Source organism: Aspergillus ochraceoroseus (genome assembly GCF_002846915.1).
Source record: "Aspergillus ochraceoroseus IBT 24754 chromosome Unknown P175scaffold_4, whole genome shotgun sequence".
NCBI lineage: Eukaryota > Fungi > Ascomycota > Eurotiomycetes > Eurotiales > Aspergillaceae > Aspergillus > Aspergillus ochraceoroseus.
The window spans coordinates 2,259,120-2,282,953 of record NW_024468479.1 but is presented as its reverse complement, the minus strand read 5'-3'; the positions used below and the strand labels follow the sequence as shown (position 1 = coordinate 2,282,953).

Below are 23,834 nucleotides of genomic sequence, written 5' to 3'. Positions count from 1 at the left end.
CATCGTATCACTCAAAGTTTTAATGTTTGCCCATATGGATTTGGAGGTATCTCGGCCAGAGAATAACGCACCGAGGGCCCATCCTATTGCCGAATATGCGAGTAAAAGATCCTGGTAGACAGTCTCTAGAGGATAACTACTCGTCTAGCGAAGGCCTTTCCTCTGCGAGATATCCACTTGCACGGTATCAACCACTCGGATATCGTCTGTTTTGTCCAACCACAACTGTTCCTCACTAGTATTGCATGCAGTATCAACTTGTGTTTTGTTTGGAATTGTGTTGGGGCCTTCGAAAACACGCCTCTGCCCCGAGCAGCTGTTGGATTTCGGACGGATCCCGTCGTTCGAGCTGCTTTGATCCATCCTGGAGGAGTACTTATCGCGAAGCCTCGAGAATAAGCCCTTGAGAACCGGGAGAGAAAGTACGACAATCCCCGTCGCTATCTCAGCACATGACCACGCCATGACTGCAGAGAAGTACCAAGTGATATCTTCGGGGTCTTTCAGGGCAGTGGCTATGGCGATAATTCGGCAGACCGAGGTCCTGTATAATGTGAGGGGGAGAAAATGCGGAGTTCTTTTCGAAGGATACTTACACAATAACACTAAGGTTAGGGTGAATTAGTGAAAGATTGTCCAGATTTGCAAGGGGGGAGACGTACAAAGTGCCAAAATACAACACAAACCCTAAGGCAATGCTCCTCGTCATCTTGTCCTTGATCTTCAGGATGATGTTCACAGGCAGCAAAATGACAAGCAAATCACAAAGGAAGGTGGGAACAGACGTGGAAATATATCTGATATCAGAACCCATACATTGGCCCTCAGCCTCTCCCCAGAGTGCCGCGAGTGGCATACATTGGAGAGCGATGATTAAGATTTGAGTCACAAATGCACCCGTGACAAAGCCGTACGATATGCGCAAGTATAGCTTAAATCGAGGCATGCGGTTTACTCGTACGTAGAAGGCAATACCAGACATCCGGCAGATCCATAGATTCAACATGTAGACCAGCTGGGCCGTTACCAGCCACTTGTACATGTTCACCATAATCGTAGGATTCTCTATCAGGGCCTCACGATGTCTTCCAGCACCATATTTTGTCACCATATACGACAGAGCCATAAGGGCCCAGCCAACGAACTAGTCGTCATTAGTAAAAAGAAAGCAGACCTGAATGGGTTACTATCGAGAGCTGTACCATTGCCAGTATAATAAGGGCGTCATCCCAACCTAGATCTTGGATCGATAATCCTCGAGTATATGCCCGGACATATACGCGGGCCATTACAGCACAGGTGGCAACAGCATTACATGCTGCCATTCCGGTAACTGCATAGCTTCCTTGATCTTCCGTAAGGTATGAATCAGGGTGCGACATAGGGTATGTGCTCATGGTGGTGAAGTGCCCGACGAGGGGTGGTTAATAGTGAAGAATGAAGCACCTCACCCGTTATTCAAGGTCTTCCAACAACATAGAATGAATCGACTTTGTATAATAATAAGGGGGAAGCAAGCCTAAAGACACAGATGCCAGGCACCCAGAAGGATAAAGTCAGTCTGCTGCAATTCTGCACAGTTAATAAATCGGACAAAGGACTGAAATCTTATATAATTTACGAAAAGTAACCTTTGAACCGAGCTAGGCAAGGAGCAACGCCAGTGGAATTTGATCCTTGTCGCATGAGGGTATATTCGGTCTACCATGCGTATTATTTAGGTGCGAATCATGGTTTGTTTGAATAGATCAGAGATCTCTTCGAAAACAGGATACCGAAGGAAGGATGTAGACGGCATTTGTGCATGATGCAGCGCGGATCAACGCCCTGCAGCGTCATGGAACCACTAAACCCCCTTTCTTCGTGTTCATCGTCCTTCTTTTGGCGGAAGAGGTTTGGCTTCATCTGTACACATATCCACATCCACGCGCATACATCCAGCAGTGTGGTCCGGGAAGAGGATTTCGGCGTTATAGTCCAGTATAGTCGCTCCGGAGACAGATCATAAGGCCTCTCTTCTCTTGGGTTCTGAGCCATGTGGTTGACAAGGCACCACGAATTGTGGTTCCCGATGCCGCTAGAGCATTGCACTATCGTATTTTAGGCCCGGAATGGACACGATGAAGTCATATTCAGCGACGTATCTGAGGGTACAGCCACAGTGTTTAATGCATCAGGGGTGGGCTCCATATCCAACAGTAAGGGGCCGACAGCGAATTGTTCCACTTGCAGCGATGGTCGACGCCATTCTTTCTAGAATACAATTAAGTTCCCGCACCCAAAAGGGATTTGAATGGCTGATAGCTTCTCATGTGAATTCCCCGGCGACTGAGGCGAGTTGTCGACGTCTTAGAAATACAAGTATACTTGTCTGTTGAATCGGCAAGTGGATGCAGACACCAGCCTTCCACGCTGGAAGTCAGTTCAGTACAGTATCCGGAAAGGAATCAACACTCCTATTAGTGGCGGGATTTCCTTCCCACCGTAATATCCGGAGCTAAGTGCGCTGTCGGTAGCGAGCAAGTCGTTGATGACGCATTCGGTCGTGTGAAAGGGGATTTGGCGTTTAAGTCCAAGATACGAGGTCAAATACATGCATCTACGAGGAAGATCAAGCATTTCCGGTTGATTTCAAGACTTTCACTCGTACATGACCACATAGCATACGATTTTCGATTCTTCCTCCGCGCGGGGTGTTTCTTACAGGTGGCTTGTATAGCGCCGGACAAGTGGTAATAATCACCCCTCCATGGGTCCATAAGGATGGCGCATCATAGCTTATCAAATTCTATTTTGAAACCTCTACCTCACTCATCGGTATCGATTCTTCTGCAGCCAAGTCCTTTCACTGCACCGTTCATCCTGAAGCGCCCATGGATGCACCTCAGTTCAGCCACTTGCCACGAGCAGCGTTCGGCCCGATAGAGTGTCGGTATGAGGTGAGACAGACACCTTCTCAACTCCCAGGCTATGGCCCTTATTCAAAGAAAATTGTCTAGGGAACGGCACTGCTTCATAACTCATACCTTAACAAAGGCACTGCATTTCCAGACGACGAAAGGAAAGAGTTCAACCTGATTGGTCTTCTACCACCGAATGTACAGACGCTTGATGAGCAAGTCGAGAGAGCGTACCAGCAATACAAGACTCGTGTGGATGACCTGGCTAAGAACACCTTTCTTGCCAGTTTAAAGGCGCAGAACGAGGTGCTCTATTACCGGGTACGACGCGAATTGATTTGGCTTGCGAGGGAAGAGCTGCGGTCACTAACTCGGCTGAATAGCTTATTCAAACGTACCTGAAGGAGATGTTTAGTGTGATCTATACCCCGACCGAAGCCGATGCCATCCAGAACTACTCTCGTCTGTTCAGAAAACCGGAGGGGTGCTTCTTGAATATCCGAGATGTCGACCAAATCGAAGAAAGCTTTGCCAATTTTGGAAAGGGCGATGAGATTGATTATATTGTCGTCAGTGACGGAGAACAAGTAATTCACCGATTCTTCTTTGTTCCTCGCTAGGGAAAACTCTGACCTCTGGTTCTAGATCCTTGGAATCGGTGATCAAGGAGCCGGTGCCATCCTAATCTCGGTTGCCAAGTTGGTGATTACCACCATCTGCGCCGGTATCCATCCGTCGAGACAGCTTCCTGTGGTACTGGATTGTGGAACGGACGTAAGAGACTGGATCTGATTCGGACTTGGACCTCAGAGGAGAGGCTAAGAAACATTTGCAGAATCAAGAATTACTCAACGATGACTTATACCTCGGTCTACGACAGCCCCGAGTGAGAGGGAAGGAGTATGATGCTTTTGTGGACAAATTCGTGGAGGTTGCGCGGAAAACATATCCCAACGCATTTATCCACTTGTAAGCTGCAGCGGCCAGCGACTTCCAGGATTGGGGATGTACTGACGGTCTTTAGTGAGGATTTTGGCCTTCAGAATGCAAAGCGAATTCTAGATAGACTCTCATCCGAAATCGCTTGTTTCAACGACGACATACAAGGAACAGGCTGTGTCACTCTGGCTGCACTGATGGCTGCACTCCATGTGAGCCAGGTGAAATTCCAAGATGTCCGGGTAATCTGTTTCGGTGCTGGCTCTGCTGGCACAGGTATTGCCGACCAGATTAGCGACGCGATTGCAACGGAGACAGGTAAATCGAAGGCGGAAGCCCTAAAGCAAATTTGGTTCGCCTTCGACCCTCCTAATATGCATGAGAACACATTCACTAACCGAATGGTGTAGGTGCATTGATAAACTCGGCCTGCTTCTCAAGTCTCACGGTGATAAGCTGACTGCCGCCCAGAGTTCCTTCGCCCGCGATGACGGCGAGTGGCCCGAGGGAGAGGGCGTCGATCTCCTTTCTGTCGTCAAAATAGTCAAACCGCACGTCTTGATCGGTACATCTACTAGACCGGACGCATTCACCGAAGAAATCCTCCAGGAAATGGCGAGACATGTCGATCGTCCAATTGTATTCCCGCTAAGCAATCCAACGCGCCTGCACGAAGCGAAACCGAAGGATATCACCGAATGGACAGAAGGGCGGGCCTTGATTGCGACGGGCAGCCCATTTCCTCCTGTTGAATATGGCGGTATTACAAAGGATATCGGTAAGCCTACCTCGCGGAAACGAGTAGATTGCCCACGGGCGGATGGCATGTATGGCGCTAATCCATTCATTGATTCATTCCCCAGCGGAGTGCAACAACTCAACCGCCTTCCCAGGAATAGGTCTCGGAGCAGTGCTCTCTCGGCCCCGGGTCCTGTCCAAGGAAATGATCGTGGCTGCGTCCAAAGCACTGGCGGCTAAGGCGCCTGCGCTCCAAGATCCTAACCAACCACTCCTGCCTGATGTTGGCGAAGTACGAGAGCTGAGTGTGAACATAGCCAAGAGCGTTATACAAACCGCCGTGGACCAAGGATTAGCCCAGCAAGAGGGAATCCCGACGGATGAGAAAACATTGGAAGAGTGGATTCGTGCGCAGATGTGGGAGCCGAATTATCGACCGCTCAAGCGAAGTGCAGGGAATTAGACGGAAGGGCAGTTCAGTTGTGTGCAAGAGCGGAATTTCTACAATGTATGTAAATGAGCTCTGACACTCTTTACTTAGGGCTTCCCCCAAAGGAATCCAGATTCATTCGCGTCTAGAGGGAGTCCAAAGCCCTAAGCCCCGTCTGTTTAACGGTATATATATATATATATAACAATGTATATACACCACAACGCACATGAAATACGTATCTATTCCGTGATCCTGAAAGGACCCTGCACGTAGAAAAGACTAGGCATCTTCACACAACATTTAGCTTGTCACCACCACACCGAACCCGAACCCGAAAACCGAGCTGCGACTCACCTGGGGGGTATCAGGCAAATCGGTATCAAGACGCAGATACCAAAGAGTCTCGGCCTGGACCGCAGGCAGATCCCTCGGGATTGTCACGGAGATCCTGCCCTCGGACTCGGGGAAGGGACCGGCAATTTTAGCATAGTAATCGGTGTGGACACCGTTGGGCACGATGACGGGATTGTTCGCTAACCACACGTTGTATGGGCCGGCTTTGGCGTCATCGGGGATAGAGCAGCGGCCGCTGTGACGGTCGAAGACGATGTCGACCGTTGTTCCTGCCGCTATCGTCGCGTTTTCCGGGATGCCTTGGACGACGTTGATACAGGCATAGTCTCTCTTGCCCCATGCTTTGGAGGGGACGGCAGAATTAGCTGGAGGAGTGAGGGATATTGATCGAGCGGCGTGCTGTGCACTTACGAGACCACTTGTCGAAAAGGGTGGCAGAGCTGCTGGTAGCCATCAGCGTGGTAGTGAGGGCTGCCGTAAGCTTCATGGTGGGAAATCGGCGGAAAGGAGCAACGATCGAGTAAAACGACTAGAGTCAATGTGACTGATGGGTTTTAAGAAGAGCTTCTTTCTTTCCTTCTTCTTCTTTCTTTCCTTCTTTCTTTCTTTCTTTCTTTGGGTATGATCGGGGATCACGTACAATTTATACTTGATTTTGGGTTTATATGTTCAGCTATGATCGGCAAACCAGGGAGACCGGGAGATATTGATAAGTCTTACAGCATTTGGGCATTGATTGAAGATCGTACATCTTTGGTCTGACCTGTCATCTCGTACTCCTGCAAGGTTGGTAGAATGATTGCGCGTTATAGAGAACCGTTCAAGTAACGCAACCATGAGACCACTCCTAATCCACAGTCGTGAAAAGTCAAGGCAGCTCAATTCAACACTTGAATTATGGGATTCGGAAATATTATCATAAGACTTCTATGTATCTCTATATATGTGCCCCTCCCTCTGTCTCCGGGGTCGTCATCTTCGTAACTGCAGTCCTCAGGTTGAAGGAGGATCTGGACATTTAAATATTGTCACCGTAGAGACCAGCTCTGGTTTCCAAAATACGTTACAATAAATATGTACAGACGCCGCTCTCCACACGATGGGTATCACTATCATGTGGTCTTGATTGACTCTCTTCGCCCCCCTCGTATTGGGGGGGGGAAGCGAAAGTCCGTGGCTAAATCGGACCTCTGCTTACTGTGCGGAAGAGAGGCAGGAGGGCGCCAGTCATTTTGGGGTTGAATGATAAACATTAGCCAGGGGTTAGGACCTAGAAAAGCCAGTCTATGAAGCGGCCTAGGGCAGTTGTCGGTTTGAGGGTATGTTCGATGACCTCTCCCTCCTGCAGGCGGCCAGACCATAGGTCGATCTCGGCAGCACGCGCAAACTAACAGAGTTGATAAAGTCAGTCATGATCATTGGATGATGGGGCCAGAGCGGGATAACTAACCTTGGTGCGTTTAACGAGCTTCCAACCGATGATGGGCACGATGAAAATCGGAATACCAATGTACGAGGCGATGAAATTAGATGTGGACCAACTGCCCTTGAGGAATACAGGGAATCCAGCGACTAGGGTGATAATGACGGAGCCGATGAATCCCACCCACGCCGCGTATGGCTGGAATGGTGCCTTCCACGGGAAGGTGTCACGGCTGACTCCTTGGGCCTTGAGTGCGTCATGGAAGCGGATGTAGCTGAAGCAAAGTGTCGCCCAAGCGATCAGACCGGCGATTGTACTCAGGTTGAGCAGCCAAGTGAATGCTTGCGCTGGGCCGCCCGAACCAAGACCTAGTAGTGTACGTAGATATTATTAGCTAGCAGAACGGGGTAGAGGGCTGCAGTCATCTACTCACTCAAATAGGCCAATGGGCCAAAAAGCCAGGACGCGATGACAGCAACATACGGCACACCGTTCTTGGTGACCCGGGCGAAGATCTGGGGCAGCTGACGATCCGTCGTCATGGCCAGAATCATTCGCGAACCAACCCAACAGTACGAGTTACCTGCGGACCAGGCAGAGATCAGGATGCACGCATTAACAATAGACGGCAAGGCGGTGATGCCCGCCTGGTTAATGGCGATAACCCATGGAGAGCTATTGGCATTGCCGGTTCCCGAGGTGAGATCAGAGTTGGACGGGCTCACGACCAAGCTAATCAGCAGGGCTCCTAGAATGTAGAAGAAGGCAATCCGGAAGGTGACACGGCGAGCGGCCTTGGGGATGGCATGATGCGGGTCGACTGACTCGGCGGCGGAAATGACCACCGTTTCGACGCCGACGAAGCTGAAAGAGGCGTTGACAAGGGCAGATAGGAAGCCAAGGAAGTGTCCGGTAGAGCCAGTGATGCCGTTAAAGTTCGTCCAGGCTCCTGGGTTGTGCCAGAAGCGGAATCCGATAGTCTCATGGGTTGGTGCACCGCCGGCAGTGATCACGATGGCGACGATAATCAGTCCGACGAAACAAAGGACTTTGACCGCGCCGGCAATAACTTCGCTTTCACCGTAGAATCGAACATTCATCAAGTTGATGATCAGGATGAGAACCAGTCCAACCGTGATCACCACGGCTGGCGTCAAGTCTGTCCAGAATGAGACGATGACCGCAGCAGCGGACACTTCCGAGGCGATAGCGATCGTATAGCAGTATCCGTACGAGATCGCAAGGGAAAACCCAACAGAAGGGTCTATGAAGCGAGTGGCCCAGTGGGGGAAAGACCCTGCCGTGGGAAACAAGGTGGCCAACTCAGCGATACTCTGCATCACACACCACAAGACCAACCCGACAACGGAGTATGCCAACAGCAAACCGGCTGGGCCTGCAGTAGCATAGGCAGCTCCAGTGCCAACGAAGAGACCGGTTCCAATCCCACTGCAGAAGCCAATCATCACCACCTGGTAATTCCTCAGGCGTCGTTGAGTCGCGGCACGACCACCCACGTTAAGCTCCAGCTCCCCCTTCTGGGGGAAGCCTTCATCATCATCATCGTTAGCAAAGGCTGGAGGTGCAGCAGGCTTAACAGGCTGAACTTGATTCACTGGGAGCTTTTCATCCACCATGTTGCCGGTACACAGTCTTCAAACGTTCGGGATACCGCGATCTTGTTCGGGGGGGTGAAAAGAAGACAAATTTCAGTCTGTGATTTTTACGCCCGAATAAATCGCGACAAGCTTCATACTGATTGCGCCATTTCTACTTCGTTTCTGGGGTTCTATTTTTCTTTGCCACGCTATTCGAAGCCGGCGAAAAATTCTGAAGGACGACCCACTACGATTAGCGAAGTCGGGTTGCGTCAAGAGAAGTCCCATGCGTCCCGAGGTTTTCATTTGTGTACCAAACTCCTAATCGTTCAAGGTTACCAATCGTGTTCCAGCGTCTACCGGAGTCGCCTAACGACCAGGGCCGGAAGAGGAAGAAATGGTTCAGGTATGGGGGGGGGGGGGGGGAAGAAGTAGATCCATGACTGAGCAGCAGGGGGAATATGCGGGAGGAAATTGCCTATCCTAGATTTTAGATTTTTCATTTTTGCCTCTGATTGAGCCAGAGAAGCATCCGGCAAGGGTTAGGCTATAGAACTAATGGCTTCTTGCATGCGATTGATAGCGCTTAGTATAAAAGCTCCAGTGGAGTTGATCCTCAATCATGAAGCATAAGAGTCCAAGCTAAAAGATGGCGTAACTTATTTTCGCCTTCTCACATTGTATGTGGAATACACACTGTTATTTATCTGCGGCGGAATAAACCCTAAGAAACCGAACAATATCGTCGAAGCCCTCAGGTTCTGGGATCCAATGGCCCTCATTATCGGCTCCATGGTATTCCTTCCACTCCACTGATAGCCCCAGGCGTGATAGAATAGACCGTGCTCGCTGGCCCAATCCAATATCGACAACAGCGTCATCAACCCCATGGCTCAGAAGGACAGGCGTGGTTTGGACTCCGTGGAATTGAAGTTCATTTGCGCCTCCACAAGGCCATCCCGTAAGATCAAGAAGGAGATGGGTGACTTTCGCACCGACTTCGGTCATATTCCGAGCATGGGCCTGCATAAAGGATGCGAGTATATCTTCAATCTGTTGGGAATAAGGGAGCCATCCGCAGAACCCCAGAAACCCGCCTACTGGCTCTCTCAGCCGGGAGGGTAAGCACAGAAACGCCCAGAGCGCGGTCGCCATGCCCTGGCTGATGCCACCAATGAAGAGACGGCGGGGTCTGCCGCTAAGAAGCTGGAGCTCTGCCATAATGAGGTCCAGCATAAAAGACACGGATTCCTTGAGCCCTTCGATTTGGAGGTCTTGGTGTTCGTGGATATCCGATAACGAGTATGCGTCGAACCACGCCGACATGGGCTCTTGGAACCGCGTGTCATCTCGTTCCCGCGATGTTGGGAATACCCAACGCCAGCTAGGGAACCTGGCGGGAAGATTAACGCCATCGGAAGTAAGAGAGGCGAAGAATTCCTCTCTGAATTCAGGCCCGTTGCTTCCTCGCCCATGCAAGAGGATAACGGTGTGGGTGTGCGCTACCTGGGGTGCGTGGATATGGACTGGCGGGAATGCCATGCCTCTGTGATCTTGACCAGATTGCTATTTCCGGCGCAGGTCTTGCTTGCTGTTCTGATTGCACGAGGAGGCTGGTGTTATGTACGGAGGGGTCGAGTGACGCGTTCTTCGGCGAATCAACCATCTCCCAGCAGTACTCCGTACTCCGTACCTGAAGCAGTATCCAAGCTCTTATATCGGTTTGAAGAGGCAGCTGATCCGAGATATTGACCTATTGAAAAGTACATGCATGATGCAGGTGCTGCCCATCGTAATCTCCAGCTCTCGGCCGCGTTCCAAATCCCGGGCTCAGGAGTGATCAACTCTTGCAACAACGAAACCGGGTCGCTTAAAATGCTCGAAATCTGAGCTCCATTACTCAGTCTAAAGATCGCCAAAGGCCCGAATGACGATATGATATGCCTGTATTTATGCCGGGAGACTTTTAGCCCTGTCGCCAGACAAAGCTTCGCTGGTTCCCCGCAGCAGTCCCAAGAGTACAAAGAGTCTGCGCATCGATCAATCTCACGCTCTCAGTATGCGTTCCTCTCTTCTTTTCCCTCTTCTCAGACCAGCTGTCATTATGGGCAAGCTTCTTGGTCGCGTGCGGGCCACCTATATGGTCGCCATTTGCTGCATCGGGTCATTTCTTTTCGCGTACGACACAGGTATCATCGGAGGGATCTTGACGCTGCACTCATTCCAGGATTCCTTTCGCTATGATAAAGCCGATAAGTCAAGTATCAGCTCGAACTCCAATAGTTTGCTACAAGCTGGAGGTAGGGTTTTGGGTCCATCTTTCGCATACCTGCCCTTTTATATGCAGGGGCTGACAGTTGCAAAGCATTCTTCGCTTGCTTCTTCGTATGGCCTTTCACCTCGAGGTTCGGTCGTCGGAGGTCCATAGCTCTGGCGTCCGTTATCTTTTGTATCGGTGCTATTATCCAGACAGTCCCGACTCACTCCATCGGGGCCTTCTATGCCGCTCGCGTAATTAGTGGGATCGGAGTCGGCATGGCGACCGTCATGGTCCCGATGTTCAGTGCTGAAATGGCGCCAAAGGAAATTCGCGGCCAGTTGGGCAGTATGTTCCAGTTCTTCTTCACGCTCGGGGTCATGACCTCGTACTGGATCGACTATGCCGTCCAAAAACATGTGGCGCCATCGGACCGTCAATGGCAAATTCCAATCGGGCTACAGCTGGTTCCGGGTGGAATCCTAGGCATCGGAATGTTGTTTCTAAAGGAGAGTGTGCGATGGCTGGCCAAGCGAGGACGACACGAAGAAGCCCTGCAGTCACTCATCTGGATCCGGGGAGGGGAGGACACTGAGGAAGTTCGGGCTGAGTGAGTGGCCGTGGCTTATACAGGCGATTACTTTCCCTTCACACTAACTGTGTCTATAGAATGGCTGAGATTCTCGACGGCATTGCGGCCGAAGTCCAAGCGACTGAGGGCGTAACATGGACCGAGCTGCGATTCCCAGCCAACCGCTACCGAATGATGATCACGGTAACCATCCAAATTGGTAACTTCTTGAGGCAATCCCGGGTGTTTGTAACCCAGATGCTAATCCAGCAGGCGTCCAATTGACGGGAAACACTTCTCTTGCATACTGTATGTATGCCACTGGTTCATTTCTCACAATCTAGGATATCTTTTCCTAACATAATCGATCAATGCAGACGCACCACAGATCTTCGCCGCCGTCGGTGCCAGCGCGAAGAACGTTTTGCTAATCACCGGGTTCTTTGGCGTCGTCAAAGTTGTCGGGTGTCTAATATTCCTATTATTCCTGGTGGAAAGAGTAGGACGCCGATGGTCTCTCGTCGTTGGCGCATTCGCCATGGGGTCGCTGATGCTCACCGTGGCCCTGCTATCCAAAACCCATCCTCCTGATCCTGACAGTACCAAGATCTCGTCTCCCGCCGCAGCAGCTATCGCCATGGTGTATCTCGAGGCTATGTGCTACAACATGTCATGGGGCCCGATTCCCTGGCTGTATATCAGCGAAATCTTCCCAACCCGGATTCGCGAGATGGGCATTGCGGTTGGAACGGCAACGCAATGGCTATTCAACTTTGTGTTTTCGCAAGCGACACCGCATGCGGTGGATAATATGGGATGGGGCACTTTCCTGATGTTCTGTGTTTTCAACTGGGCGCTTGTGGTCTATGCATTCCTGTTTATCAAGGAGACGACGGGCAAGTCCTTGGAGGAGATGGAAGAAGGTATGTGTTCTCAGAGCCCGGTCTGCCAGTTAATTAACGGAGATCTAGTGTTTGAATCGCGAATGGCCATGTTCCGGAAGGATGTGGAGTGTACCAACCAGGACGTTGGTTAATTGTTTCTTCTCTCGAAGACGTACACAGAAATCATGACTGCTGACTTGCTAACGAGTCCGGCCCGTGCCTTTTATTGAGAATATTTATCGATTCACTAATGCTTAACACGCTATCAACCAAGATCGTTTAGGTCATTACGCGTAAATATCAAATTGACGTGATCGAGACTCGCGGTTGCTCAGGTCTCATTACAAGTTATCACGACCACCATCATACCACGCCTTGCTTCTCGGGAGTCAGCACTGATGCACCAGCAAGTCTACTCTTTTGTCGCAGCCACGGTCCGTAAACCTTGAACCCAACCGGGATCGGGATCATAAGCACGGCTAGACACCCAAGCATGGTACCAGCCCACTGAACCCCCAGGTTCTCCATCATTTGATGGGAAAACAGAGGAAAGGCGCACCCAACTGCAGAGCGGAGGATAGTATTCGCGGCAATGGTGGAAGCAGCCCTTTGTTGCGATTAGCAGGACACACGCCCGGTATTAGGTAGATGGTGGAACGAACTCACAAGGTAGGGTAGCAGTCGACGATATAATTGAAACATTGGAGGAAGATGCAGAAGATACCGAATCCAGTCAACACACCGGACGCAACAGGGGCCAGCCAGTGGATCGAAGCAGTATACCCTGTCCATCCGAACCAGAACATTCCAATAGCAAAGGCTACTGCTCCGACGACAGCCGGTGTGAGGCGCCATTCCGGAACAGGCTGGCCGTCATTAGCGTCAAGCTTGCGTATATACGACCCCTGCAGTGTCAGGATATACACTCCCCCGAGAAGTTCGCCAATAATGATCCCGATGAAAGCCAAGCCAGCAACTCCCATGGTCATGCCATATACGCCCTGGAAGACAACCGGGTATGCGCCCAGGAGGGCATAGATGAGTCCGTAGATGAAGGAGATATACAGCGAAACCAGGAGCAAAATTGGCTCCGTTACCAGCATGGTCAGTGGTCGGGTGAAGTTGTTTCGAACGAGCTCCATGAATTCCACCTCAACTTCGTCCTGCTTGGCGTGGATTCCCCAGTTGTGAGTCTGGCGACGCAGGACCGCCGCCTTGCGCACCAATATCACCGGCGCATAGGTTTCGTCCAGCCCGACCAGGACCAGAAGGAAGCCGAGAAAGACCATGATGGCGGAGATATACATCGTCCACCGCCAGCCAAGGTCGCTCATAACAATAAAGCCGCCCACAAAAGGAGCCGCGAATGGGCCAATGAAAACGGCCATGCAAAATATGGACATGACAATGCCGCGCTGCGCAGTCGGAAATAGGTCCGCAAACACGGCGGGGACGATTGAGATAGGGCTAGCAGCAAAGAGTCCCGCAAAAAAGCGCGTAAGCATGATTGTCTGCACATCGTTGGCAGTAGCGCAGGCCACCGTGAAGATGCCGCAGCCGAAGATTCCAATCGACAGCGGCCAGCGCCGTCCGATCAACTCTGATGCCGGGGCCCAGATCGTCGGCCCCGCGGCAAATCCGAGGACGAACAGGGTCACTCCCAGCGACGCGATCTCCCGTGCAATATGAAACTCTTCGCTAATCGGGCCGATGGCGGCGGAGAACACGGCACTCGTGAAGGATCCGACAAACGTGCCGAAACAGAGGATGCATACGAGACATATCCTACACTTGCAGATTAGATTACCGGGGGGAAGCCGTACACGGAAGCACACCACACCACAAACCTCCGCAGTAGCGTCCAATTATATGGATGTAGAGGATCGTCGGCACCGTCGAATTCCACCACAAACGTTTCGGGATCTGGGAGTGACGGCGGATACTCCTTCCCTGCGCCCATCGGGAGCCATTTTTCTCTTGGGAGAGGGCCCCTCGTTGATCCCACTGTCGCCCGTTGCTGAAGCCGATAGGTATTGATCCGGGAGAGCTCCAGCGTGTCCGGGTGGTCTAGGGTGTCATTGGAATACTCATCGCTGGCCGTTTCACGGACCGTCTCGGTGACGGAAAGGTCCTTGTGTTCTGCACAATGGTCCATGTTTAGCAGTGGACATGCACGGCAGCCTTGTTACGACTTCCTGTCAATTAACTAGACTTCAATTGTTTGAATGCACTCGAAAAAAAACACAATGGGATTCTCTAGGGTTGATATATGCCCCTCGCGGTTAACACCCATTTAAACCAAATTTTCTTGCCCTGTAATTTGACTATATCGGAGCCCACTATAGCCATCATGCTAACAATGATGGAAAGATCCATTCTTTTCCGCGCCGAGTTTTTCTATACTCATGTCCTAATTGGGAATCCATTCTCCAGCCACAGTTGGGATGAGCCACTGGCCAATCAGGGTCAGCAATGTCACCTGATGCAACGGCTACGATCGGAGAAGTGGCTGAGCGAGTCCAACCGAGTGTAGCCGACAGAATATTGCTCGGTTATTGTCGCTTTATATCACCTCATACAAACTATGGCTTATACTATAGCCTATCATAACCTATATATATATCTATATATATATATATGTATGAATTCATTCATTCAGAAATCAATCCAATCTAATCTTCCTACTCTCCTACATATACTTGAATAAAATTCCAGGTTGAATCTTTGATGTGGCTATGCATCGTAGGTAAATGTCGGATCATGGATCCCGCACGTAACGGTAAAAGGAATGACGGCACACCAACGACATGAACTATTTTTTTTTAAGGTATCAAGGTTTTGTTCTTGCCTGCTGCTTATCTCTCGACTGCATACATTCAAGCCAGAGCACACAAGATGGAAGACTGCTCGACACACATCACAGAACGGAAGGTACTCTTCCAGGGTGGCTGGTAAGCAGTAGACTCCCCTGTCCCCTGTTATACTCCCCCTGTTATACCGTTTCTAATTCAAAATAGTCCGTGGCCCGGAAACTGGCAAACAACACATAGTCGCGTCGTCCGTGGCGTATCCTACTCGCGTCTCGACAGCTACCTGTCCCTCAGTGAATTCCATGGCTGGCTGGACCGACGAAGCATCGACAGCGCCGGCTTTGCCGCCATCCACACCATGGGTCAGGACCACAGATGGGATCTATCGCAGTACGATGCCATCGAGGTCACCATGAGCCGGTCAGATGACAAGGTCTACACGCTTACCCTGGAAGACGAGCGGCCCATCGCCTGGGAGGGCACCTTTCGGCCTGGAACCTCGGGACGCACAACCTCGCGGGTGATTCGACTTGGCCGGCTGAAACCGCGAAAGGGGGATCCCTATCTGAGACCGCTGAATCTGGGGGATATTCGCGGATTCGGCATTTGGATTGGCAAGTAGGTTTTCTTTCACTATACTGGCTTTCGTTTGTCCGGCGTGACGCTAATCGCGGTGGTGGTGGTGGTGGTGGTGGGTGATAGTTCGAGTAGTGCGCAGGAAGGCGGGTTCTCGTTGATTCTACTTGCGATCAGCGTCGTGAAGCTGCCCTGTTCCTGTGCGCCGCGGTTGGATTTGATTGGGGATGGCAGGCTGAGCAATAAGGAGAGCTTGAGGATCCGGACACAGGTCGCCATGCGGACAGTGTGGGATGCGTTCACGGAGTATATACTCACGTTGAAGCTAAAAAGAGCCGGCAGTTGATGGGAAGAGAATGTATTCCGGTACGATGTGGTGTTTGACCTTTTATGTTTCATGACTTGCTAGATATCAGTCTTAGACTCTGCAATCGCTGGGAAATATTTCCATCAATCCCCGTAGTAGCAGTATGTATACATTGCTGACCAGATGCATTTGTGAAGTCTACGCGGGTATAGTCATGAATAGTCTAATCCAAATTACTCGTCTCGATATCTCCAAGCGCCGCTAGCAAGTAGCCAACATGTCCTGCAACGCCGACTTCTCCTTCGAGGTAATCGTCAGGTCGTAAACAGACTTGACGCGAACCCACATCTTCGCATATGTGCAATGGTACGAAGCTAAAATCGTTAAATCCCACTCGGACAGACTTGCTAATCATCAAAAGAGCCCAACTTACATAGAGGGGGCTGCCAATCCTCAGGACCCTTGTCGCCCTTGGCCTGGTTGACATTATCCGTGACAGCCATGAGCTGCGGGTTTTCCAGGTCGTTTGCAAAAGCCGTCCGCTCCTCGGTTGTCCAGCTCGATGCTCCAGACTACAATCCACTCCATTAGGATCATTCAGTATCGGGAAACGTCTCTCTCTCTCTCTCTCTCTCACCTTCCATGCGTTAGACAGGGGAACGACGTGGTCAATGTCCACGTCGCTAGCTGCAGTCCATGTCGCACCGTCATAAGGCGAGTACCACGACCCGGCGGTGATTTTGCATGCGGAGCCAGTAGTCACTCCTGTTCCGTCACGGATGAGGACATCTTCGCGGGTGTTGCATGAGCTGGCTCTGGTCAGCCACGAATAATAGTTTCCACTGCAATACTGCTTACTTTCCTTGATCTATCCAGTGAGGAAACAGATCCCGGCTATATCCAGACTGAGAACCCTGAGCGGCCACCGTCAAGGAAGACAGCTGCGACTTGGCTGAAGACGTTGACGGGATACCTGGAGGGGTCGCTCCCACGAGCGATACAGCCAGCAGAACAGGGAGAATACTCCAAGCCATTTCTGATATGGGGAGCTCCTCCTGGGTCTGGAATTTGCTTTGAGTGCTTAAGTGCGGGCATGATATGATGTCCTTAAATATAATGGACCTGACTTGGCACATTCTCAGGGTATATAGAGCAAATAATAATAATAATAAATCAAGCGATGTACCCTCATACCAGGATAACAGATGCCCGTGAAGAAACAGAAACATTAATCAAATTCGCCGACCCTATCTCTGACGGGATTTGATGCCACGCAGAGCAGGAGATACGTTGATTCGTTCGCAGGCGAGGAGGATCACCGCGTCAGTGCAGAAAAGTGGTTACATTCGAGAATCTCCCAGGTAGATATTATCTCTTGGCTTGCGATGGCTATGGGCAGGAGGTGCAGTCTGTAACACCGATGCTTCTTATGCAGCCGTTATGTACTTGGCTGCCGGGATGGGAGAGAAATCCGGGATGTGACCCCAGGCTGATTTCTAGCATAAGATAAAGAGTATGGAATTGCTCTTCGTCATTGAAACCAGTAAATTCTACCCAGTACTATTTTAGCTACTCGGAATCTCCTTGGCTCAAGTCTACAGGTGAGCCAGCACCGTATCCGCCCCAGAAACCTATCCAGTATTAAATAAAGCCTTTCAAAAGATATGGAGGGGAAAATACGTTAACAGCGCCCCGTTCCGTCTCGATATCGGCATAGGTCACCTTGCCGTGGTCAATGATGACTGCATAGCGGCCAGTACGGCCCGCAGTAGCCCAGCCGATGGAGGAAGAGAATTGAGCATCGGGGTCAGTCAGGAACAACTACCAACAGGTTAGCCAGCTGTGAATTGAGCGATGGAGAAAGGTGCGACGTACGATATCATCGCCCTTGACCTGGTTAGCCTTGCCCCACGCACTCATCACAAAGGGATCATTGGAAGCCAGCACGGCAACAACTTGCACTCCTTTCGCCTTGAGCTGGGGGAGACTGTGGATGTAGCCGGGGAGGTGGTTAGCGGAGCAAGTGGGGGTAAAGGCGCCTGTGGAGAAGAATCAGCTTCAAATACTCCGTAGTGGTCTGGTTAAAAACGCACCAGGGACCGAAAACAAGACGACCTTCTTGTCCGCCCACTCCTTGGATGCGTCGTACTTGATGGGGATGCCACACGCAGTAATATCCCCCTTCTCCTCGGTGTAGGGAATATACTGGAAAGTCACGCCGCCAGGAAACTGGTCGCCAGCTTTGAGGGGAGCCATGGGGAATGAATTCAACTCAAAGGGGATGATGTGGTTGAAGAGATATGTTAAGCTGTTGGTTGATTGAGGGGTTGTAAAGAATGAGGGGAAGAGAATTAATTTATTTATTCCAGCCGGAATCCGGAGTCCGTGACTTCGACTTCGACTTCGACTTCACGACTTCGACTAACAAGACTATTGGCACAGATCTCGGAATATCATTCCTTACATTTAGATCCAATCCTCCGTACAGATGTCATATATCACCACCGTCTCCCTCCCCAGCCTCCTCCACGTCGCCCTCCATGCCAACCACCCATCATCGGAGGTCCTCTCGGACGTCCCCAGCCCATCCCACCCATCGGCATGCCAAACCCGCCGCCATAATGCGGTCGTGGTGGAGGAGCCATCATCATGGGGTAGTGGTGGCGTCTTGGTGAGCTGAAACAAAGGCCCATGATGGAAGATGATATTCGGAATTCGCGGGATGCTATTGGAGTTGACACGAGGATAGGGTTTTATATATCCGAATATGCGTATATTATGATATTATATCAGTGCGTGGAGAGAAGAAGTATGTAGACGACAAGAAGTGTCAACCGATGTAGTAAATCAGGAGAATTTCATGTAGTAAGTTGATTTGATATTTGACATTTGACACGAAACTAGATTTTATATCCGAGTCGTGGCGTCATACAAACTCAACCACATGATTATTCCCTTGAATATAATTCCCAATCCTTCGTGTTCAGAGCTCCAGATATATAATGATGTTAAAAAACAACCTTTCATCACACTCGACAATTCCCCGCCATAATCGAACATACCACCCTGAAACCCCTCCAACCCCCCGGTTCCCACCCCCCATGATATCTGGTCTTCCAGGTTACCAACGGCTTCGAACCATTCCTTCAATTCTTGAGTCATCCCGGCTCCATCTTGCGGTGTTTGGCTGTGAGTGCTGGCGGCGAGTACCGGCTCGACTCCGTCATCAATCGTGGCGGCCGTCCCCTCAACGTGATGATGATGATGATGATGATGATGATGATGATGATGCATTGCCTGCTGGATGGTTGAGTCGGAGCGAATCTGGGAGGGTGGCAACCCACTGCAGAACCTGCCAGTCGAGGTAGCTCATCTCGTCCTTGTTGATTTCGTTGGTATTGTTAAAAGGTAGACATATACTTCCACACTTTGGCGCTCAAATCGAGGATATGGACGGACCAGAAGAGCGGGAGTACGCGATCTTTGCCCGGACCCATCATACACGGCTGTTTGAGGGTTTCCCTCCGGTGAAGACCTTTTTCTAGGCACAGACGCTCGATAATCCCGATAGTCCTCCAGGCGAGGGGTTCTTCGTCGATCTGGAAGTAAAGAATAGCCTAGTAGATTCAGCACGATGCTCCAAATGTATGGAATTAATAACAGCGACTCACTACCAGCGCAAGAGACGAGGTTTTGGATCGTCGTGATGATCGAAGAAGGTGGGGAAAGGAATTGATTCCGCTGCCGAGGAGGATGGATTCAGATTCTCTCGAGAGGGACGAATCCGATTGGTATTCTAGTTCTTTCTACTGTTAAAAGGGTTATTCTTCTTTCAATTCAATTTCTGCTGTGTGATGATGTTTTTACATGCAATCCAATACCATGACCAATTCAGTTACAGATCTTTCGTCCGCTCATCACTCTCGTCAATCCAGCGCTGCAGCCGTTTCGGATCGCGCGCCTTGAAACCCACCTTGAACGGCTTGGGTTCGGTAGTCAGCGCCGTCGGGATCATGTTGCAGTCAATGGCGTCCAGGATAGGATGGTCCTCGATCTTCGTGGCTGGATGCATGGTAAATGCAGTAATCAGTCGGACATACGCAGTAAAGAGCTCCCGGTTGGCCAGGTGAGATCCAGCACACATGCGCGAACCCGCCCCGTAGCCGTAGTGTGGTGTCCCAGAACCCTCGCCCACATCCAGATAGCGCTCGGGAATAAACCGATGCGCCTCCTTGAAATGGTCCTCATCGTAGTCGGCAGCCCAGGCGTTCATGAAGAAGGTAGTCCCGGCAGGAATCTGGGCTCCGTTCCAGGTGATCTCCTTGGTGCTTTCACGCGGCAGACAGATTGGGATAACGGTCCAGAAGCGGAGAGTTTCCTTGACCAGGGCAGTCACGTAAGGCAGTTGCTCTTCCTCCAGACACTTCTCCCATGCGTCGCCGTCGGGGTAGACCGTCATGATTTCGTCGTACGCTCTCGTCTGGATCCGCTGGCCATCGGCAGAGGCCAGGTACGCGATACCCATGATCAGGTTGCCGGGAACAGTATCCAGACCCGCAGAGACCATGGTCAGACAGATGGATTTGACCTCATCTAGTTGGTACATTAGCTCGGACTGTTTTGTTTAGGGGAACGCCTGCAGGCTTACCGTCGTTGAGCTTGGCGTCGGGATCCTTTAGAATGTTACCAGTAATGCAGGGCTTGTCCGTTCCCTTGGCCATGCGCTCCTTGAGCATATCGAGAAGATAGGTCAGATACTTGTCGCGTCGGACACGGAACTCATTGGCCTCGGTGTTCATCTTGGGGAAGATTCGAAGCAAGGGCACATAATCCTGCCAGTTATTGCTCGTGCTCCGGAAGTTAGAAACCCCACGTTCCACACTGACGATCTCATGGAGCAGCCGGTCGTCCACATTGCCCTCGATCCGGAAGCCATAGTTGAGGGTTAAACTCGTGTTGAGGGCGAAGCGCTGGAAGTATGTAGTAGGGTTGATATCCACGGTGCCGTTGACACTATTCTGGAAGAGCTCCTTGATACTGGCCGTGCATTCCAGATCGATGATGGGCATGTACGATTGGACGGCGGGACGGTTGAGCGCTGTTGCAGCTGCCTTCCGTCGGCGCTTACAGGATTCATCCCATGGCGACGTGCCAATCGTGAAACCCTGCGAGCTGGATACAACACTGTGGAAGGTATGGAATGTCGGGCGCGAAATCAGAGCAGACTGATCTTTGATCCACAACTGGCGGACGGAGTCGAAGCTGTTGGCAAAGACCACACGCTACAAGCATCAGCATTCCTGGCTTTTCTTCTTCTTCTTCTTCTTCTTCTTTGTTTCATCTACCTTGTTGCCCATGCGGACTTGGAACACAGGCCCGTACTTCTTGGCCCAGTTGGCAGCCACTGTCGCATGTTGCTCCCCCAGTTGTATCAGATTACCCAAGATCGGGACTCCTGGGATCTCAGGAAGACCCTTGATTTTGGGAATATCGGTGCGATTCAAGTAGCGGATCACCAAGTATACCACAGCGAGCGCAGCAACCGCCAGAGTTTGTAGCGCCATAATGCAAGTAGCCGGAAGAGAGGATACACGGGAATATCGATAGTCTCAGGCCTCTTTATATCTCGCCAGGTATCCCGCAGGCATCTTGGGCTACTGGTCCTGCACAGTATAGTTCCGGTGAAGATCTCAGATGGTAAGATCAGCAACAACATACCTCGCTAGGTACCTACCTTATGTTCACTGGCGGTTTATCGTGCGGTATTTCAGGTTTCCCTTCCGTTCCACACGCTTCACCCCGGCTTTTCTCCAGGATGCGGGAATGGCGGTGTTTATTCCGTACTTGTGTACATCAATGATCAATCATCATACCCCTCCAAAACCACTGCGGAACATTTCCTGACTCGGCTCTCACTGTCAGCGATACGGCGATTTCGGCCCCGTGCAGACAGTGGATCGATCAATGTAACCGGCAAAGTCTGGAAGGAGGGGCGGGGGGCGGACTTCTCCGGATGTTGAAATTGAAAATAAGAGGATCCATAAAGCTAGTCTGTCTGGAGTACTGACACGTTATGTAGAGGAATTATGTAGAATTATGTATATACCGTCACTGGTGATTCATCACTACAAAGCACACGCTACAAAAGACTCAAGCATGGTAAAGGGTTCGAAGAAAAGTTCATGTAAAATACATCCCGCAGATCCCGTCTGCATATGCACCCGCTTCATCGCTCGCAGAAAATGATGGTGTGGTCTAAGACTCTATGTGACAAACATGTACAAGTTACTGGCTGCCGTTATTTGGCGTAATTCGTGAAAGAAGGCGGCTTAGGAGGGTTTGGAGCAGCTGAAAACACCTCGGACACTGCCGGCGGTATATTTATCGATCTATCAGGATATGAGCACAAGTCGCAAAAAAAAAAAAAAAAAAGAAGAAGAAGAAGAAGAAGAAACTTACAATATCTTGCACACTAGCATAAGTGCCCGCTCCCAGTGTCAGAATGCCAATCAAAAAGACAAACACGTTCAAGGCTCCCAGAGCAATATTCTTGCGGTCCCAGTCGCCCTCGCGGATGAGCATGAACCACATCAGCGCGGGGAAGTAGAAGGTGAAGCCAGAAATGAAGAGAGACGAGGAGATGGACAGAAGGTCGTTGAAAAAGGGAATGACCTCGGCAATGACGAAGGCAATGACGGTGCCGGCGGCAATCGTGATGAGCCAGGTGATCCAGCCCATCTTAGTGTTGATAAATCGAATGTTGGATTTCTTGAAGATCCGGCCGTGGACAATCCGGGCAGCGACGACGGTGTTGATCGATCCACTGATAAAGATGACGGGCAGAGCCACGCCAAACGCAATGCGGCTCATCAGGGTGCCCGCGGACAACAGAGCGGGACTCTGAACATCCTGGCCAACAAAGGCGTAGACGAGAGCACCCGTGAGGGTGTAAATCAAAATCTCGGTCAGGCCCAGAGCCCAGATCGACTTGACGTAGTCCTTTGGAGTGTGCATCTCGTCCATGAAGGAGAACTGGCACATGGCAAAGCTGTAGGCAAAGATAATGTTGGTCACGGAGATGAAGGCATCCTTAAAGGAAATGTCATCCTTGGGCCAGGCCGACCAGGGCACGGCAGCCAAGCCTCCCGGGGCGTTGGTGCTCTTGATACCGGTGGAAATGATGGTGATTCCGATGGCAATGATGATGGAACCGAAATCAATGTACCCGAGAATGGCCATTTCTGTGAAACTTGGGGGAACCGCCAAGAGGAACAGGATGATCGCCGAGATGACGGCAAAGATCACGGAGCAGATGCCACTTTCGGTAATCGAAATCCAGGCAATGGCACCAGTCAAGCAATGGGAGCCCGTGAGGAACAGGAGTTGCAGAACCAGCATAAAATTGATCAGTTCGTACCCAAAGCGACCGAACATGAGCCTCCCGGCGTCCGGGTAGTGGGCAACCAGCGGGAACTTCAGCTTCACCTGTCCTACGACATAACTGGTGTAGATAGCGACGAATCCCAGACCAACACAGCAAATGACACCAGCGACCATGCCCAACGTGGCAAAGGTGGAGGGGAGAGACAAACTACCCAGGGCGATTGCCTCGACAATGAGGATGACGGTCAGTCGCTTCCATCCGAGACGGCTGAACTTTTTGACGCCATGCTCGTAGACCATGCGCTCCTCCTCACTCATCTCCGCTACGATATCGCCATCGTATTGTGGCAGGTGATCGTGCTGCTTGACCCCCGAGTCGACGTAGACCTTCTTGGGCTCATAGTCGGAGATCTCATCGGTGGACGACATGTTGAATTGCGGGTGCACAGCGCCCCAGTCGTCTAGTTGAAATGGGATAGATGAGAAGGTCCAGGAGAGAAGAAACAAGGAATTGCAAGGGTGTTGTTTCTGGGGAGGGGGGCAGGGAAGATGGAAAAGTGGATGAGAATCGAGTTTCCGGAGTAGGATAGAGAAGGAGAAACGGAAAAAAAAAGAATGAGACGAGTGAAGTGAAGGGGAAAGGAAGAGGGAAAGGAAACGA

At 50.9% G+C, this 23,834-nt stretch overlaps 13 protein-coding genes across 13 annotated transcripts; 3 read left to right on the top strand and 10 right to left on the bottom strand.

The window, feature by feature from the left end:
* Nucleotides 1-144: 144 nt before the first annotated feature.
* Nucleotides 145-1,397, bottom strand: P175DRAFT_0532610 (uncharacterized protein; the record flags this gene model as incomplete). Its single annotated transcript, XM_040899981.1, has 4 exons — nucleotides 145-544; nucleotides 597-605; nucleotides 663-1,144; nucleotides 1,203-1,397. The coding sequence occupies 4 exons, from the start codon at nucleotides 1,395-1,397 to the stop codon at nucleotides 145-147; spliced, it is 1,086 nt and encodes a 361-aa protein (XP_040752626.1).
* Nucleotides 1,398-1,728: 331 nt separating this feature from the next.
* Nucleotides 1,729-2,759, bottom strand: P175DRAFT_0532609 (uncharacterized protein; the record flags this gene model as incomplete). The annotated part of the gene is made up of 5 exons (XM_040899980.1): nucleotides 1,729-2,077; nucleotides 2,141-2,253; nucleotides 2,360-2,412; nucleotides 2,484-2,599; nucleotides 2,668-2,759. 5 exons carry the CDS (start codon nucleotides 2,757-2,759, stop codon nucleotides 1,729-1,731), a joined length of 723 nt encoding a protein of 240 aa, XP_040752625.1.
* P175DRAFT_0501871 (NAD-dependent malic enzyme) lies at nucleotides 2,585-5,259 on the top strand. Its single transcript, XM_040897260.1, has 8 exons — nucleotides 2,585-2,939; nucleotides 3,000-3,221; nucleotides 3,284-3,487; nucleotides 3,546-3,674; nucleotides 3,736-3,869; nucleotides 3,925-4,191; nucleotides 4,250-4,617; nucleotides 4,703-5,259. Exons 1-8 carry the CDS (start codon nucleotides 2,874-2,876, stop codon nucleotides 5,038-5,040), a joined length of 1,728 nt encoding a protein of 575 aa, XP_040752624.1. The 5' UTR covers nucleotides 2,585-2,873; the 3' UTR covers nucleotides 5,041-5,259.
* On the bottom strand, nucleotides 5,250-5,851 carry P175DRAFT_0509702 (uncharacterized protein; the record flags this gene model as incomplete). Its single annotated transcript, XM_040898447.1, has 3 exons — nucleotides 5,250-5,297; nucleotides 5,365-5,705; nucleotides 5,776-5,851. The coding sequence occupies 3 exons, from the start codon at nucleotides 5,849-5,851 to the stop codon at nucleotides 5,250-5,252; spliced, it is 465 nt and encodes a 154-aa protein (XP_040752623.1).
* Nucleotides 5,852-6,634: 783 nt separating this feature from the next.
* P175DRAFT_0493510 (putative amino acid permease) lies at nucleotides 6,635-8,424 on the bottom strand (the record flags this gene model as incomplete). Its single annotated transcript, XM_040895970.1, has 3 exons — nucleotides 6,635-6,751; nucleotides 6,815-7,155; nucleotides 7,221-8,424. 3 exons carry the CDS (start codon nucleotides 8,422-8,424, stop codon nucleotides 6,635-6,637), a joined length of 1,662 nt encoding a protein of 553 aa, XP_040752622.1.
* A 72-nt stretch (nucleotides 8,425-8,496) lies between these two features.
* On the bottom strand, nucleotides 8,497-9,927 carry P175DRAFT_0532605 (uncharacterized protein; the record flags this gene model as incomplete). The annotated part of the gene is made up of 2 exons (XM_040899979.1): nucleotides 8,497-8,706; nucleotides 9,124-9,927. 2 exons carry the CDS (start codon nucleotides 9,925-9,927, stop codon nucleotides 8,497-8,499), a joined length of 1,014 nt encoding a protein of 337 aa, XP_040752621.1.
* Nucleotides 9,928-10,489: 562 nt separating this feature from the next.
* On the top strand, nucleotides 10,490-12,355 carry P175DRAFT_0547475 (sugar porter family MFS transporter; the record flags this gene model as incomplete). Its single annotated transcript, XM_040900408.1, has 7 exons — nucleotides 10,490-10,574; nucleotides 10,635-10,685; nucleotides 10,751-11,252; nucleotides 11,312-11,433; nucleotides 11,484-11,522; nucleotides 11,591-12,136; nucleotides 12,185-12,355. 7 exons carry the CDS (start codon nucleotides 10,490-10,492, stop codon nucleotides 12,247-12,249), a joined length of 1,410 nt encoding a protein of 469 aa, XP_040752620.1. The 3' UTR covers nucleotides 12,250-12,355.
* A 105-nt stretch (nucleotides 12,356-12,460) lies between these two features.
* P175DRAFT_0509698 (MFS transporter) lies at nucleotides 12,461-14,252 on the bottom strand (the record flags this gene model as incomplete). Its single annotated transcript, XM_040898446.1, has 3 exons — nucleotides 12,461-12,704; nucleotides 12,764-13,882; nucleotides 13,945-14,252. 3 exons carry the CDS (start codon nucleotides 14,250-14,252, stop codon nucleotides 12,461-12,463), a joined length of 1,671 nt encoding a protein of 556 aa, XP_040752619.1.
* Nucleotides 14,253-14,992: 740 nt separating this feature from the next.
* On the top strand, nucleotides 14,993-15,529 carry P175DRAFT_0493506 (uncharacterized protein; the record flags this gene model as incomplete). The annotated part of the gene is made up of 2 exons (XM_040895969.1): nucleotides 14,993-15,048; nucleotides 15,115-15,529. 2 exons carry the CDS (start codon nucleotides 14,993-14,995, stop codon nucleotides 15,527-15,529), a joined length of 471 nt encoding a protein of 156 aa, XP_040752618.1.
* Nucleotides 15,530-15,787: 258 nt separating this feature from the next.
* Nucleotides 15,788-16,824, bottom strand: P175DRAFT_0480084 (HNH endonuclease family protein; the record flags this gene model as incomplete). Its single annotated transcript, XM_040895419.1, has 4 exons — nucleotides 15,788-16,164; nucleotides 16,224-16,362; nucleotides 16,428-16,599; nucleotides 16,649-16,824. The coding sequence occupies 4 exons, from the start codon at nucleotides 16,822-16,824 to the stop codon at nucleotides 16,052-16,054; spliced, it is 600 nt and encodes a 199-aa protein (XP_040752617.1). The 3' UTR covers nucleotides 15,788-16,051.
* Nucleotides 16,825-17,385: 561 nt separating this feature from the next.
* On the bottom strand, nucleotides 17,386-18,046 carry P175DRAFT_0532600 (peroxiredoxin family protein; the record flags this gene model as incomplete). The annotated part of the gene is made up of 4 exons (XM_040899978.1): nucleotides 17,386-17,421; nucleotides 17,471-17,611; nucleotides 17,666-17,829; nucleotides 17,884-18,046. The coding sequence occupies 4 exons, from the start codon at nucleotides 18,044-18,046 to the stop codon at nucleotides 17,386-17,388; spliced, it is 504 nt and encodes a 167-aa protein (XP_040752616.1).
* A 1,639-nt stretch (nucleotides 18,047-19,685) lies between these two features.
* P175DRAFT_0438088 (cytochrome P450) lies at nucleotides 19,686-21,354 on the bottom strand (the record flags this gene model as incomplete). Its single annotated transcript, XM_040893893.1, has 3 exons — nucleotides 19,686-20,383; nucleotides 20,439-21,072; nucleotides 21,136-21,354. The coding sequence occupies 3 exons, from the start codon at nucleotides 21,352-21,354 to the stop codon at nucleotides 19,686-19,688; spliced, it is 1,551 nt and encodes a 516-aa protein (XP_040752615.1).
* A 591-nt stretch (nucleotides 21,355-21,945) lies between these two features.
* Nucleotides 21,946-23,745, bottom strand: P175DRAFT_0501861 (putative amino acid transporter). The gene is made up of 2 exons (XM_040897259.1): nucleotides 22,250-23,745; nucleotides 21,946-22,179 (listed from the first exon to the last, which is right to left on the bottom strand). Exons 1-2 carry the CDS (start codon nucleotides 23,600-23,602, stop codon nucleotides 22,120-22,122), a joined length of 1,413 nt encoding a protein of 470 aa, XP_040752614.1. The 5' UTR covers nucleotides 23,603-23,745; the 3' UTR covers nucleotides 21,946-22,119.
* Nucleotides 23,746-23,834: the final 89 nt, after the last annotated feature.

Coding starts and splice junctions, on each gene's coding strand:
- P175DRAFT_0501861 (XM_040897259.1), bottom strand. CDS start 23,602: ATGTCGTCCACCGATGAGATCTCCGACTATGAGCCCAAGAAGGTCTAC. Junction 22,180..22,249: donor ATGCTAGTGTGCAAGATATT/GTAAGTTTCTTC, acceptor ATATCCTGATAG/ATCGATAAATATACCGCCGG.
- P175DRAFT_0501871 (XM_040897260.1), top strand. CDS start 2,874: ATGGATGCACCTCAGTTCAGCCACTTGCCACGAGCAGCGTTCGGCCCG. Junction 3,870..3,924: donor CCCAACGCATTTATCCACTT/GTAAGCTGCAGC, acceptor GACGGTCTTTAG/TGAGGATTTTGGCCTTCAGA. Junction 4,618..4,702: donor CGGTATTACAAAGGATATCG/GTAAGCCTACCT, acceptor TTCATTCCCCAG/CGGAGTGCAACAACTCAACC.